The following is a 15,332-nucleotide window of genomic DNA, read 5'->3' as shown; positions in this document are numbered from 1 at the left end:
CCCCATAAGGCTATTACCATCTGGCCTCTACAGAAACGTTTGCAGGCCAGAAGGGAGTGGCAAGATACATTCAAAGTCCTGAAAGGGAAAACTCTGCAACCTAGGATACTCTACCCAGCAAGATTATTATTTAGAATAGAAGGAGAAATAAAGAATTTCTCAGACAAGCAAAAACTAAAAGAATACAGCGATACTAAACCTATCCTAAAGGAAATATTGAAAGGTCTTCTCTAAGTAGAAAAAAAGTAAGAATCTATAGGAAAGAGAAAATTACAATTGGAAAGTAAATCACTTAAGTAAGCCAGTACACAGATTTAAAAAAACATCAAAAAAACTCTGTGAAAGTGATGATAACCCCAATGAACACCAAAAGGATGGAGATGTAAGAGGACATCAAAATCATAAAATGTGGAGGAGGAGAGTAAGAAAATGTAGGGGTTTTTTTCCTACCCCTAGAATGTGTTTGAGCCTATATGACTACCAGTCTAAGGCAAATAGATATAGGAAGGGGTTAACATACGTGAAAAACAGGGTAACCGCAAATCAAAAACATACAACAGATTCACAAAAACAAAAAAGAAGAGAACATAAGGATAATACAAAAGAAAGTCATCAAACCACAAAAGGAAAAACAAAAAGAAAGGGACAAAGAAGAAATATAAAATTAATGAGAAAATGAGGTTTAAAATGGCAATAAATACATATCTATCAATAATTACCTTAAATGTCAATGGAGTAAATGCTCCAATCCAAAGACAGAGTGGCAGATTGGATAAAAAACACAAGCCTATGATATGCTGCCTACAAGAGACACACTTTAGGGCAAAGGACAAAGATTGAAAGTGAGGGGATGGAAAAAGATATTTCATGCAAACGGAAATGACAAGAGAGCATTTGTCGCAATACTCAGACAAAATAGACTTTAAAACAAAGGCCATAAAGAAAGATAAAGAGGGATACTATACAATGATAAAAGGTTCAATACAAGAGGAGAATTTTACACTCATCAACATATATGCACCTAATATAGGAGCACCCAAATACATAAAACAAATACTAACTGACGTAAAGGGAGAAATAGACAGGAATACAGTAATAATAGATTTTAACACCCATTCACATCAATGGACAGATCTTCTAGACAGAGAATAACGCAACAGAGATCCTAAATGATACAATAGAACAGTTAGACTTAATTGATGTTTTCAGGACATTACATCCAAAACACCTAGAATATACCTTCTTTTCAAGTGCACATGGAACATTCTCTAGGATTGACCACATACTAGGGCACAAGACAAGCCTCAACAAATTTAAGAGTATAGAAATTATCTCAAGCATCTTTTCTGACCACAACAGCATAAACCTAGAAAGTATCCACAGAAAAAGAAGTGAGAAAAAACAATTACATGGAGATTAAACAACATGCTTCTAAAAAACAGATGGGTCATCGATGAAATCTAAGAGGAAATTTTAAAAATACCTTGAGACAAATGACAATGAAAACACAACCATACAAAATCTATGGGATGCAGCAAAAGCAGTTCTTAGAGGGAAGTTCAGAGCAATACAGGCCTTCCTCAAAAAAACAAGAAAAATCTCAAACAACCTAACCTACTACTTAAAAAAATCAGAAAAAGGAGAACAAACAAAACCTAAAGTCAGCAGAAAGAAAGAAATAATAAAGATCAGAGAGGAAATAAATAAAAGAAATTTAAAAAAATAGAAAAAAATCAATAAAACCAAGAGCTGGTTCTTTGAAAGGATAAACAAGATTGACAAACTTCTGGCCAGGCTCACCAAGAAGAAAAGAGAGAGAACCCAAATAAACAAGATATGAAAATGGAGACATAACAACTGATACTGCAAAAATACAAAAAACCATAAGGTAATACTATGAACAATTATATGCCAACAAATTCAACAACCTAGAAGAAATAGACAAGTTTCTAGAAACATACAGCCCACCAAAATTAAATCAAAAAGAAATAGATAATGTGAACCACTGATCACGAGAAGTGAAATAGAATCTGTAATTTAAAAACTCCCTATAGGGACTTCCCTGGTGGTCCAGTGGTCAAGAATCCACCTTCCAATGCAGGGGATGCAGGTTCGATCCCTGGTCAGGGAACTACGATCCCACATGCCATGCGGAAACTAAGCCTGCGCACTCTAGAGCCCGCGAGCCACACCTAGAGAGCCCACATGCCACAACTACTGAGCCTGTGTGCTCTGGAGCCCGCGCACCACTAGAAAGCCCCGCACACCGCAGTGACTGAGCCCATGCACTCTAGTGCCCGTGCGCCACAACTAGAGAAGCCCACGTACCGCAACAAAGAACCCAAGTGCTGCAATGAAAGATCTCGCATGCCAAAACTAAGACCCGAGGCAGCCAAATAAATAAATAAATATAATTTTAAAAATAAATAAAAATAAAAACTCCCTACAAACAGAAGTCCAGGACCAAATGGCCAATTCTGCCAAACATTACAAAGAAGAACTTGTACCGATCCTTCTCAAACTCTTCCAAAAAATTGAAGAGGAACACTCCCAAATACTTTCTATGAAGCCACCATCACCCTGATACCAAAACCAGACAAAGACACCACCAAAAAAGAAAACTAAGGCCAATATAGATGCAAAAAATCTCAACAAATATTAGCAAACCGAATCCTACAATGCATAAAAAAAGATCATACACCACGACCAAGTGGGATTCATCCCAAGTTCACAAGGGTGGCTCAACATACACAAATCAATCAATGTGATACACCACATAGATGAAAGAGAAGACAAAAACTACATGATCATTTCAATAGACCCAGAAAACACATTTGACAAAATTCAACATCCATTCACGATAAAAACTCTTACCAAAGTGGGTATAGAGGGAACATAATCTCAACATAATAAAAACTATTTATGATAAACACACAGCCAATATAATACTCAATGGTGAAAAGCTGAAAGCCTTCCCACTAAAATCTGGAACAAGACAAGGATGCCCACTCTCACCTCTTCTATTCAACATAGTACTGGAAGTCCTAGCCACAGCAATCAGACAAGAAAAAGAAATAAAAGGTATCCAAATTGGAAGGGAAAAGGTAAAATTGTCATTTTATGCAGATGATATGATACTATATATAGAAAACCCTAAAGACTCTACACAAAAACTACTAGAACTGATAAACAAATTCAGCATGTAGCAGGATACAAGATTAACATACATAAATCGGTTGCATTTCTTTACACCAACAATGAAATATCAGAAAGGGAATGTAAAAAAAAAAAGCTTTTAAAATTGCACCCCCAAAAATAAAATGCTTAGGAATAAACCTGACCAAGGAGGTAAAAGACTTATATGCTGAGAACTATAAAACATTAATAAAGGAGCCTGAAGATGATTCAAAGAAACGGAAAGAAAGATATCCCATGCTCTTGGATTGAAAGAATTAATATTGTTAAAATGGCCATACTACCCAAAGCAATCTACAGATTTAATATAATACCTATCAAATTACCCATGACATTTTTCACAGAACTAGAATAATCCTAAAATTCATACTGAACCATAAAAAACCCAGAATTGCCAAAGCAATCCTGATGAAAAAGGACAAAGCAGGAAACATAACGCTCCCAGCCTTCAGACAATACTACGAAGCTACAGTAATTGAAACAACTTGGTACTGGCACAGAAACAGACATATGGATCAATGGAACAGAATATAGAGCCCAGAAATAAACCCACACACCTATGGTCAATTAATCTTCAACAAAGGAGGCAAGAATACACAATGGGAAAAAGACAATCTCTTCAGCAAGTGGTGCTCGGAAAGTTGGACAGCCACATGTAAATCAATGAAGTTAGAACACACCCTCTCTCTCACCATACACAAAAATAAACTCAAAATGACTTAAAGACTTAAACACAAGATATGACGCCATAAAACTCCTAGAAGAGATCATAGGCAAAACATTCTCTGATATAAATTGTACCAGTGTTTTCTTAGGTCAGTCTCCCAAGGCAGTAAAAACAAAAATAAACAAATGGGACCTAATCAAACTTACAAGCTTTCGCACAGCAAAGGAAACCATAAACAAAACAAAAAGACAACCTATGGAACGGGAGAAAAATTTGCAAACAACACGACCAACAAGGGCTAAATTTCCAAAATATACAAACAACTCATACAACTGAACAAAAAAAACCCACAAACAACCCAATCGAAAAATGGGCAGGGCTTCCCTGGCGGTGCGGTGGTTGGGAATCCGCCTGCCAATGCAGGGGACACGGGTTCAAGCCCTGGTCTGGGAGGATCCCACATGCCACGGAGCAACTAGGCCCGTGAGCCACAACTGCTGAGCCTGTGTGTCTGGAGCCTGCGCTCTGCAACAAGAGAGGCCGTGATAGTGAGAGGCCCGCGCACCGTGATGAAGAGTGGCCCCCGCTTGCTGCAACTAGAGAAAGCCCACGCACAGAAACGAAGACCCAACATAGCCATAAATAAATTAAATAAATAAATAAATAAATAAAAAGAAAAATGGGCAGAAGACCTAAATAGACATTTCTCCAAAGAAGAAATACAGATGACCAATAGGCACATGAAAAGATGCTCAACATCACTAATTTTTAAAGATATGCAAATCAAAACTACAATGAAATACCACCTCACACTGGTCAGAATGGCCATCATTAAAAAGTCTACAAATAACAAATGCTGGAGAGGGGGTGGAGAGAAGAGAACCCTCCTACACTGTTGGTGGGAATGTAAGTTGGTGCAGCCACTGTGGAAAACAGTATGGAGGTTCCTCAGAAAACTGAAAATAGAATTACTATATGATCCAGCAGTCCCACTCCTGGGCATATATACAGACAAAACTATAATTCAAAAAGATACATGCACCCATATGTTCAGAGCAGCACTGTTCACAATAGCCAAGACATGGAAACAACCTAAATGTCCATCAACAGATGAACTGATAAAGATGTGGTACATATATACAGTGGAATACTACTCAGCCAAAAAAAAAGAATGAAATAATGCCATTTGCAGAGATTATCATACTAAGTGAAGTAAATCAGAAAGAGAAAGACAAATATCATATGATATCATATATATGTAGAATCTAAAATATGAACAAATGAACCTATCTATGAAATAGAAACAGAATCAGGGACATAGAGAATAGACTGGTGGTTGCCAAGGGGGAGGGGCTGGGAGAGGGTTGGATTGGAAGTTTGGGATTAGCAGATGAAAACTGATATATACAAAATGGATAAACAACAAGGTCCTGCTGTATAGCACAGGGAACTATATTCAATATCCTGTGATAAACCATAATGCAAAAGAATATGAAAAAGAATGTATATATATGTATAACAGTCACTTTGCTATACAGCAGTAATTAACACAACATTGTAATTCAACTATACTTCAACAAAAAATAAATTAAAAAAAAATAATAAAATATGACACAAATGAACCTATCTATGAAACAGAAAGAGAATCACAGAGGGCACTGGTGGTTGCCAAGGGGGAGGGGTTGGGGAGGGATGGAGTGGGAAGTTGGGTTAGCAGATGTAAGCTTTTATATATAGAATGGATAAACAACAAGGTCCTACTGTATAGCACAGAGAACTATATTCAGTATCCGTGATAAACCATAATGGAAAAGAATATAAAAATGAATGTATATATATGTATAACTGAATCACTTTGCTGTACAGCAGAAATTAACACAACACTGTAAATCAACTATATTTCAATTTTTAAAAAAAGAAAAAAAATAAAATAAAATGCACATTCCTGAGTCCCCACACCCAGAGATCCTGAATCAGTGGGTCTGGAATGGGGCTCAGTAATCTGCATTTTTCATCAGCACCTCTGGTGATTCTGACATACTTACTTTGAGTATAACTTTTTGAAGAACAGGCAAATTTAAGGAGATAGTCTATCAATAAGCAGGCCAAGACTGCATGAGTTAGTAATAACTAAGATCATTTCCAAGGTGGAATAGCCTTTAAGAAGCCTTCAGACTCCTGGAGACTTGTGTATCTGCTAGCCAAGTTCAGTTGGAGTAAGCATAATTGCTGTCATTAAACAGGAAAGTAATTTATTCTCTGTTCTTCCATTTCCACTATAAAATATGTTGACTCTAATATGCCATGCACCCAGCTTCAAATAAGCACACTTACTAACCTCAAGAACACCAAGATTGATGAGTGGTATCCAAGTGGATAGCAAACTACCTGGTTATTGCAGTGAAATACGACTTCCTAAACTAGTTACAATGCATATGGTTCCAACACTCTGGAAAACAGAATTTCACCATGTCTACAAGGAACTGCAGTCTTAGGAGCAGACAGGCACCCTGCTTGAGTGCTGTGGAGAAAGAGCTCCCTTTAAATCAACAGTGAACGTTTTGATCTCAGAAATATCACTGACTTGGTGGGAACAGGAATTTTTATTACATATTTTGATTTTCTTATACATCACTGTCCATTTTTGACTGAGACAAACTGTCACATGTTGAAAGTCATTGTGTTTTTCTAAGATGGTATCACTAACATTTAATAGCTTGAAGTCACGTGCTATGTCAATTTTCCAAATGTTTCTGAGGTAGAATGAAATTCATCTGCATATGAATAGTAGAAAGTGTTTCCACTTACATTGTACATCCATATCTTTAGTAAGTTGAAATCAGTGATTTCAAAAGAGGTTCCTGTGGGACTCTCTTTGAACTACTTTAATAGATTATCATCTCCAGAATTGTCTATAACTGATGTGACATATATAATCTGTAAGACATTATGTAACTATTATACCATAATCATCAGTGTCAAAGACCTTTTATAAAAATTGACAATACTATTCTGGTACTTTACCAATGTCTGCTGATCCTTAAATACTGTTCTAAGAAATAGAATTTTACTGTGGTTTCCTTAATGAAATGATCTTTCCCACTATAATGTGAGATCTTTCAAATACTATAATTTATCATTCATTACAAGTTAGGTCACAGTAACTGAACAAGTTCATGTACTATCTAAGATATTCTCACTCAAAGTTACCATGGTAACATGAAGACAGTTTCATTTCAGACTTGTACATGAATTACTTGAAGATCAGAAAGATCAGTTATTTAGTCCAGAACCCACTTTTAGTAATCTATATACATCATTTAATCCCTAAAAATATGTATTTATCAGCATTCTTTCTCTTTACAGTTCAAGAACATGAATTCCTAGTGCGTGACTCTGTTCTTAGTGTAAATGTTGTGTCAATTGAGCATCTTTTCTATGTGGACTTTAAATAACAGCTGCTCTCCAACCTTAAAAATGTCATTTCTCAGTGCCTACACTTTAGTAACATTTACTTTTAATTTTATAAGTAAACTAAGCGGAAAGTGAAAAATAGCAAACTATCTTTTTGTCTAGTGTGCTGTTCTCAGTTCAGCCCATTTCTGCCATTTTCCATTTTAACCATCAGTAAAATGAGTGGATGCTCTGTGTCAGGGGTCTTTATCCAACATCTGTCCAACATCCTCTCCATGTGATCAGTTAACTTATGTAGACATGTGCACGTAAATAGGGTTTTTAAATGAAAATGAAAGCATTCTTACCCAATTCTGCATGATGCTTTGCTTCAATCAAACCACAACTCTTGTTCTGTTACTTACAGTCATTCAAATGTTTTCTTTTTTACCAAAGCCTTTATCAAATGTAAGCATAAGCTTTAACCTATTTTTCTGTGTCTAGAACAAAGAAAACAAATAGTCACACTAGTCTCCCATAACTTTATGAATTATTATTTACATCTTTGGACCAGCTCAGTCACAATTTCCAAATACCACATGTCCCTCCTGGAATAGCATTCAAGGCCTGCATGGATCCAAGGGGCACAGGGAGTCTTAATGGTTAAAAGTCTTACAAGGTACTATTAAGAATCACGTGACATTCTTATTTCAGAAATTCAAAGCAGTCATGTACATCTGGGAGCTTAAGTTCCATTTTGCAGCAATGTTCTTTACTATCTGCTAATGAGATAATCCCTGATTTTAAAAACAATTATTCCTAGGATGACAAGAACTGGGATAAATGAATACAAAATCAGAAAGTTGGCTGTGAATCTGGATGTTGCACCTGGGCAGGTTCTCTCAATGAACTGAATTCCTTGACTGAAGGCACACATTGGATTAGTTGACATAGAACCATTTGAGTTGCCTGCCAGGGAAAAGATTGACAATGTCAAATATGGTACTTGCAAGGTAATTTAATCACCACGTATTTATCAGATGCCCACTAAATGCTCAGCATTCTGCTAAGTACCCTTCTTCATGAAGATACAGGAAATTTTAGAGAGCCCAAATTCATTATTAGATGAAGCAATAGTGAGTGTTGGGGGCCTTGAAGATGGAAACGGGTTTGTTTCCATTTTGGGTGTATATTCAGTACCATAGTACTGATAAAAATTATGATCACTTAGCACTGAATATCCCAAGGTTACTAATGTTATCACCTAAAGATACATAAAACAACTACTAAATTCTGCCCTGTTCTTTAGGTGTCTTCACAGAGTGGCCTGGGATTTCCAATGGCCAGGAGGGCCTTGCTGTGCTCCCACTGCACTCTTGTGGGATTAGGGAACAGATTTTTGCCAAAAATGGCTTCACTCAGCTACATACTCTGTACATTTGGGGGAAGAAGAAGCCACTGCAGCCTGCTTCAACCTGTTCAGTAGGTATAGGAACTGATCCATCCAGAATACACTAGAGTTTACCTCAGTATACATTAAGTCTATCATTTTCTAAAAACATCAGAGTGCCCTTAAGCTATTGACCTTTGACAAGTGACTAGCTTGACTACTGCTTATTATTTTAAATATCAGAGAAAATGTTAGACTCTTCAAAACAAAGTTTTAAATCTATTTTACAATATAGCATTTACTTAAAAAATATATTACCCTCAAGGAATTGTTTTTTTCAAACTAATATGTAAAAATAAATTCCAAAATTGAATACTTACCACAAGTGAAATTCTGTCCATAGAACTCATTGACTACAAGAATCTCAGAGCAATATTTTTGGAATGTAAAATAACTGAAGATTTTAAAAGGAAGGGGCATTTCTTCTGTGTTTCTTAAGAAAAAGCAAAAAGAAAGAAAGATGAACTTCAATAGGCTCTGGCAGCAGTCCTACCAAATGAAAAGAAAGGCAACCCTCATGTTTCCCAACAGGAATATACATAGTTTTTCATCTCTCATTATAAAAAGTATGTTCACTAGAAAAACTTCAAACTACACTGAGAAGTGTAAAGAAATACCACTGCCCAGAAATAACTATTGTTAACATTTTGGTGATATATGTAATGTGTATTTATAACATTTTACATAAATGGAATTAAACTCATCCTCTTTCCTAACCTGCTTTTTCAAACAAACGTATGCCTCAGACATCCTTTCAAGTCAGTAAGCATAACACACCATCATTTTTAATCACAGCTTGGTGATCCATTATAGTAGGAACCTTAATTTAACACGCCCCCTGATGATGGATTGGTGTCTAATTTTATTGGTAAGCACCATTGATATAAACATAAAAACAAATAACACACCACATTAGCGGAGGATGTTTGTGGTTAAACAGATTTGAGGGTGCTAATGTATGAAGTGAGAACTAAACTATAATACAAGGGGAAAAGGATGGCGAGAACAAGCAGACATTCGTTGTGAAACCTGCTGCAGGAGAAACTTCATGCTGACCTTGTGGCCTTCTTAGTCCACTCAATAGCTTTTATCAACCAACAAATATGTATTACATTCTATTTGCGAGGCACTAGTTCTGGGTGCTTACGGAATTCAAAAGAAGCATCCTACCCCTAAAGACTCATAATGCAGTTGGGAGACATAAACTATATATTCTCAAGGCTATAAAAAATACACAGTGGTGAACAATTTGTGCTTAGAAAGTATAGAAAACCAGTACTACATGTCCGTGATATTCTTGTATTTATTATTTATGGTTTCACCAAGTGATCCCCAAACTCCGTGACTTTCGGTTATTGGCAATTTTCTGAGGCACAAAGTTGAATTAGCCACATTGAGAGGCTGCTGACTGGAAAGGACAGATCGGAATCTGGGGAGGATGTAGGGGCAGAGGAAGGACACTCTAGGAAGGCAGAATGGTATGAGCACAGGCACGTGCGACTGGATGGGCTAGAAAGGCTGAGGATCCGAAGTGGGAGCGGCGGGAGGTGAGGTTGGAATGGTATCCACGAACCGGCTCTTTCAGGGCCTTGCAGGCAATTGGCATTGAAGGACCATGATAAAAGTCACATTGCAATCGATGTTTTAAGAAAATTAAAGTGGCTCCGGCAAGTAGGATGGACCAGAATAAGAGTAGAGTAGGAACAGCAAAAAAGAGAGCAGGCCGCAGCAGAAGTTCAAGGATGCGATGACAAAGGCTTGTAAGAGGATGATGGCCACGAGAAGACGGCTGCCCAGACGGCTAGAGTGTGACGTAGGAGCCGTGTGCCTTCATCTTGTACCATACCACACAAGGCAAACTCAAAAGCTCCATGTGCATCTGTGATTTGACATCAGAGAAGAAAACCAATGTGATTTGGTGACTGATCCAGTGTGTAGGCAGTCCAAGAAGAGAGAGTAGTCATTCATTTATTCACTCGATCCAAATATTTTTGGCAAACCTAATTGGTTAAAGGCCTTGGGCCGGCCACTGAGAAGAGCTATAATGATGAACGAGACACAGCTGCTGCCCTCAAGAGGCTGACTGCAACGTGAGCAGCATGTGATGGGCTGTGAGACCCAACAAAGGGGCCCTTCAGAGAGAGCTCGCCCTGTCAAGAGAACAACAGCCAGGCTTCGTGCAGGTGGCAGAGGGGGGACAAATGGATCAGTGAAAGACACAGGAGGAGAACTAGGCTGTGTCACAGCAATCCTTGCAGTACATCCGAGAGGGAGGAACCACAGATCTAAATTTACTGATGTGGGACCATCTACATTATATTGTTAAAAGGGGGGAAAAGCACGCATACCTTACTCCTTCACAATAGTATGAGCTCATTTTAATCAAAGATTATATAAAAGTCTAGCAAAATACACAACAAAATTTAACTCTGGGTTGTGATACTTCAGTTAACTTTTACTTAACTTCCTTATACATTTCTGTATTGTGTGCTTTTCCCCCCAAAGAACTTGCATTATTTTGTAAGCAGAAAGAACAACAAAGCTATTTCCACTTGTGTTTAAAGGAAGAGGCAGCCGAAAGTGCCCATGTTGCAGGCACTCAGTCAGGAAAGATGATGACTTGAGGGAAAATCCATAAACTCAATGACTAGGAGGTTGATGTGGCCTTCAGGAGCACAGTTTCACCCCAGTGATGGAGCGGAACCCAGGTGAAGCCTTGGGATGTTGAGATCTTGCAAAGAACTCAACAGCATTTTGATAATGTTGGCCACTGCCCCCCTCTCAACAATAATCAATCCCCTTTCCTATAAACCAAATACGTGAAATAGTGCCAGACTGATTGCAGCACATAATGTTTCAAATATGAAAGAGGAGATGCTGCTGAAGACTGGGTCTGTAATTTGCTGGCTTGATCCCATGCCACTGGGGTGATCTTATCTGTGCATTTTTCATAGATGCTAACAAGCCAATTAAGCAACACAGACAAATACAATGTAATGGTGTCACTGTAAAAAAATATCCTCCCTGACTGGTCAAAACCGAACTCACTTGGCTTTATAATATCTCACCTTTTAATAACTCACTACAGTTCATGAAGTGTTTCCACGTTGCTGATCTCATTCGAGTCTCATGATCCCTTGAGGCAGGTGGGGCTGAGATCATTATCTCCATATTATAAATGATGAAATTAATTTAGGTAGAAAAGTAACTTGCCAATGGTCACTTGGCAACTAAATGGTAGGAGGAAGACTCTGACTCCAGGGTCGGTGCTGTCTCCAGGGAGCCACATGCCTCCTGGGAGAGTCTTTACAGTCGTGTGATCAGAGCAAAGTCAAGTCTGAGCTTAGTTTTCTTACCTGAATGTGGATTGCTCTGAGAGTTAATTAAAGAAATAAATATGATTACATACAATAGCTGCTCAATAGCTTCTTTCTTTGATTTTTTTTTAACATCTTTATTGGAGTATAATTGCTTTACAATGGTGTGTTAGTTTCTGCTTTATAACAAAGTGAATCAGCTACACATATACATACATCCCCATATCTCCTCCCTCTTGTGTCTCCCTCCCACCCTCCCTATCCCACCCCTCTAGGTGGTCACAAAGCACCAAGCTGATCGCCCTGTGCTATGCAGCTGCTTCCCACTAGCTATCTGTTTTACATTTGGTAGTGTATATATGTCCATGCCACTCTCTCACTTCGTCCGAGCTCACCTTTCCCTCTCCCCGTGTCCTCAAGTCCATTCTCTACGTCTGCGTCTTTATTCCTGTCCTGCCCTTAGATTCTTCAGAACCTTTTTGGGTTTTTTTTAGATTCCATATATATGTGTTAGCATACGGTATTTGTTTTTCTCTTTCTGACTTACTTCACTCTGTATGACAGACTCTAGGTCCATCCACCTCACTACAAATAACTCAATTTCGTTTCTTCTTATGGCTGAGTAATTCCATTGTATGTATGTGCCACATCTTCTTTATCCATTCATCTGTCGATGGACACTTAGGTTGCTTCCATGTCCTAGCTATTGTAAATAGAGCTGCAATGAACATTGTGGTACATGTCCTCTTTTTGAATTATGGTTTTCTCAGGGTATATGCCCAGTAGTGGGATTGCTGGGTCCTATGGTAATTCTATTTTTAGTTTTTTAAGGAACCTCCATACTGTTCTCCATAGTGGTTGTATAAATTTATATTCCTACCAACAGTGCAAGAGGGTTCCCTTTTCTCCACACCCTCTCCAGCATTTATTGTTTGTAGATTTTTTGATGGTGGCCATTCTGACTGGTGTGAGGTGATACCTCATTGTAGTTTTGATTTGCATTTCTCTAATGATTAGTGATGTTGAGCATCCTTTCATGTGTTTGTTGGCAATCTGTATATCTTCTTTGGAGAAATGTCTATTTAGGTCTTCTGCCCATTTTGGATTGGGTTGTTTGTTTTTTTGATATTGAGCTGCATGAGCTGCTTGTAAAATTTGGAGATTAATCCTTTGTCAGTTGCTTCATTTGCAAATATTTTCTCCCATTCTGAGGGTTGTCTTTTCGTCTTGTTTATGGTTTCCTTTGCTGTGCAAAAGCTTTGAAGTTTCATTAGGTCCCATTTGTTTATTTTTGTTTTTATTTCCATTCTCTAGGAGGTGGGTCAAAAAGGATCTTGCTGGGATTTATGTCATAGAGTGTTCTGCCTATGTTTTCCTCTAAGAGTTTTATAGTATCTGGCCTTACATTTAGGTCTTTAATCCACTTTGAGTTTATTTTTGTGTATGGTGTTAGGGAGTGTTCTAATTTCATTCTTTTACATGTAGCTGTCCAGTTTTCCCAGCACCACTTATTGAAGAGGCTGTCTTTTCTGCATTGTATATTCTTTCCTCCTTTATCAAAAATAAGGTGACCATATGTGCGTGGGTATATCTCTGGGCTTTCTATCTTGTTCCATTGATCTATATTTCTGGGTTTTTGCCAGTACCATACTGTCTTGATTACTGTAGCTTTGTAGTATAGTCTGAAGTCCAGGAGTCTGATTCCTCCAGCTCCATTTTTTTCCCTCAAGACTGCTTTGGCTATTCGGGGTCTTTTGTGTTTCCATACAAATTGTGAAATTTTTTATTCTAGTTCTGTGAAAAATGCCATTGCTAATTTGATAGGGATTTCATTGAATCTGTAGATTGCTTTGGGTAGTATAGTCATTTTCACAATATTGATTCTTCCAATCCAAGAACATGGTATATCTCTCCATCTATTTGTATCATCTTTAATTTCTTTCATCAGTGTCTTATAGTTTTCTGCATACAGGACTTTTGTCTCCTTAGGTAGGTTTATTCCTAGGTATTTTATTCTTTTCGTTGCAGTGGTAAATGGGACTGTTTCCTTAAATTCTCTTTCAGATATTTCATCATTAGTGTATAGGAATGCAAGAGATTTCTGTGCATTAATTTTGTATCCTGCTACTTTACCAAATTCATTGATTAGCTCTAGTAGTTTTCTGGTAGCATCTTTAGGAATATCTATGTATAGTATCATGTCATCTGCAAACAGTGACAGCTTTACTTCTTCTTTTCCGATTTGGATTCCTTTTATTTCTTTTTCTTCTCTGATTGCTGTGGCTAAAACTTCCAAAACTATGTTGGATAATAGTGGTGAGACTGGACAACCTTGTCTTGTTCCTGATCTTAGAGGAAATGCTTTCAGTTTTTCACCATTGAGAACGATGTTGGCTGTGGGTTTGTCAAATATGGCCTTTATTATGTTGAGGTAAGCTCCCTCTATGCCTACTTTCTGGAGGGTTTTTATCATAAATGGGTGTTGAATTTTGTCAAAAGCTTTTTCTTCATCTATTGAGATGATGGTTTTTCTCCTTCAGTTTGTCAGTATGGTTTATCACATTGATTTATTTGTGTATATTGAAGAATATATTGAAGAATCCTTGCATTCCTGGGATAAATCCCACTTGATCATGGTGTATGATCCTTTTAATGTGCTGTTGGATTCTGTTTGCTAGTATTTTGTTGAGGATTTGTGCATCTATGTTCATCTATGTGATATTGCCCTGTAGTTTTCTTTCTTTGTGACATCTTTGTCTGGTTTTGGTATCAGGGTGATGGTGGCCTCGTAGAATGAGTTTGGGAGTGTTCCTCCTTCTGCCATATTTTGGAAGAGTTTGAGAAGGATAGGTGTTAGCTCTTCTCTAAATATTTGATAGAATTCGCCTGTGAAGCCATCTGGTCCTGGGCTTTTGTTTGTTGGAAGATTTTTAATCACAGTTTCGATTTCAGTGCTTGTGATTGGTCTGTTTATATTTTCTATTTCTTCCTGGTTCAGTCTCGGAAGGTTGTGCTTTTCTAAGAATTTGTCCATTTCTTCCAGGTTGTCCCATTTTATTGGCATAGAGTTGCTTGTAGTAATCTCTCATGATCCTTTCTAATTCTGCAGTGTCAGTTGTTACTTCTCCTTTTTCATTTCTAATTCTGTTGATTTCAGTCTTCTCCCTTTTTTTCTTGATGAGTCTGGCTAATGGTTTATCAATTTTGTTTATCTTCTCAAAGAACCAGCTTTTAGTTTTACTGATCTTTGCTATTGTTTCCTTCATTTCTTTTTCATTTATTTCTGATCTGATCTTTATGATTTCTTTCC

General features: G+C 37.5%; 1 protein-coding gene across 1 annotated transcript in view; it reads right to left on the bottom strand.

Moving 5' to 3' along the window:
* Positions 1-7,839: 7,839 nt before the first annotated feature.
* The window catches only part of ABCG5 (ATP binding cassette subfamily G member 5), a 35,167-nt gene continuing 27,674 nt past the window's right edge, over positions 7,840-15,332 (bottom strand). Inside the window, exons 12-13 of the mRNA XM_059943452.1 lie at positions 9,026-9,138; positions 7,840-8,224 (exon numbers count right to left, since the gene is read on the bottom strand). Coding sequence (XP_059799435.1) covers positions 8,031-8,224; positions 9,026-9,138 — 307 coding nt within the window. The 3' untranslated portion in view covers positions 7,840-8,030. The remainder of the gene's footprint in view (positions 8,225-9,025; positions 9,139-15,332) is intronic.

Source organism: Balaenoptera ricei, chromosome 13 (assembly GCF_028023285.1).
Source record: "Balaenoptera ricei isolate mBalRic1 chromosome 13, mBalRic1.hap2, whole genome shotgun sequence".
Taxonomy (NCBI): Eukaryota; Metazoa; Chordata; class Mammalia; order Artiodactyla; family Balaenopteridae; genus Balaenoptera; species Balaenoptera ricei.
This window is presented reverse-complemented; position numbering and strand designations above follow the sequence as displayed.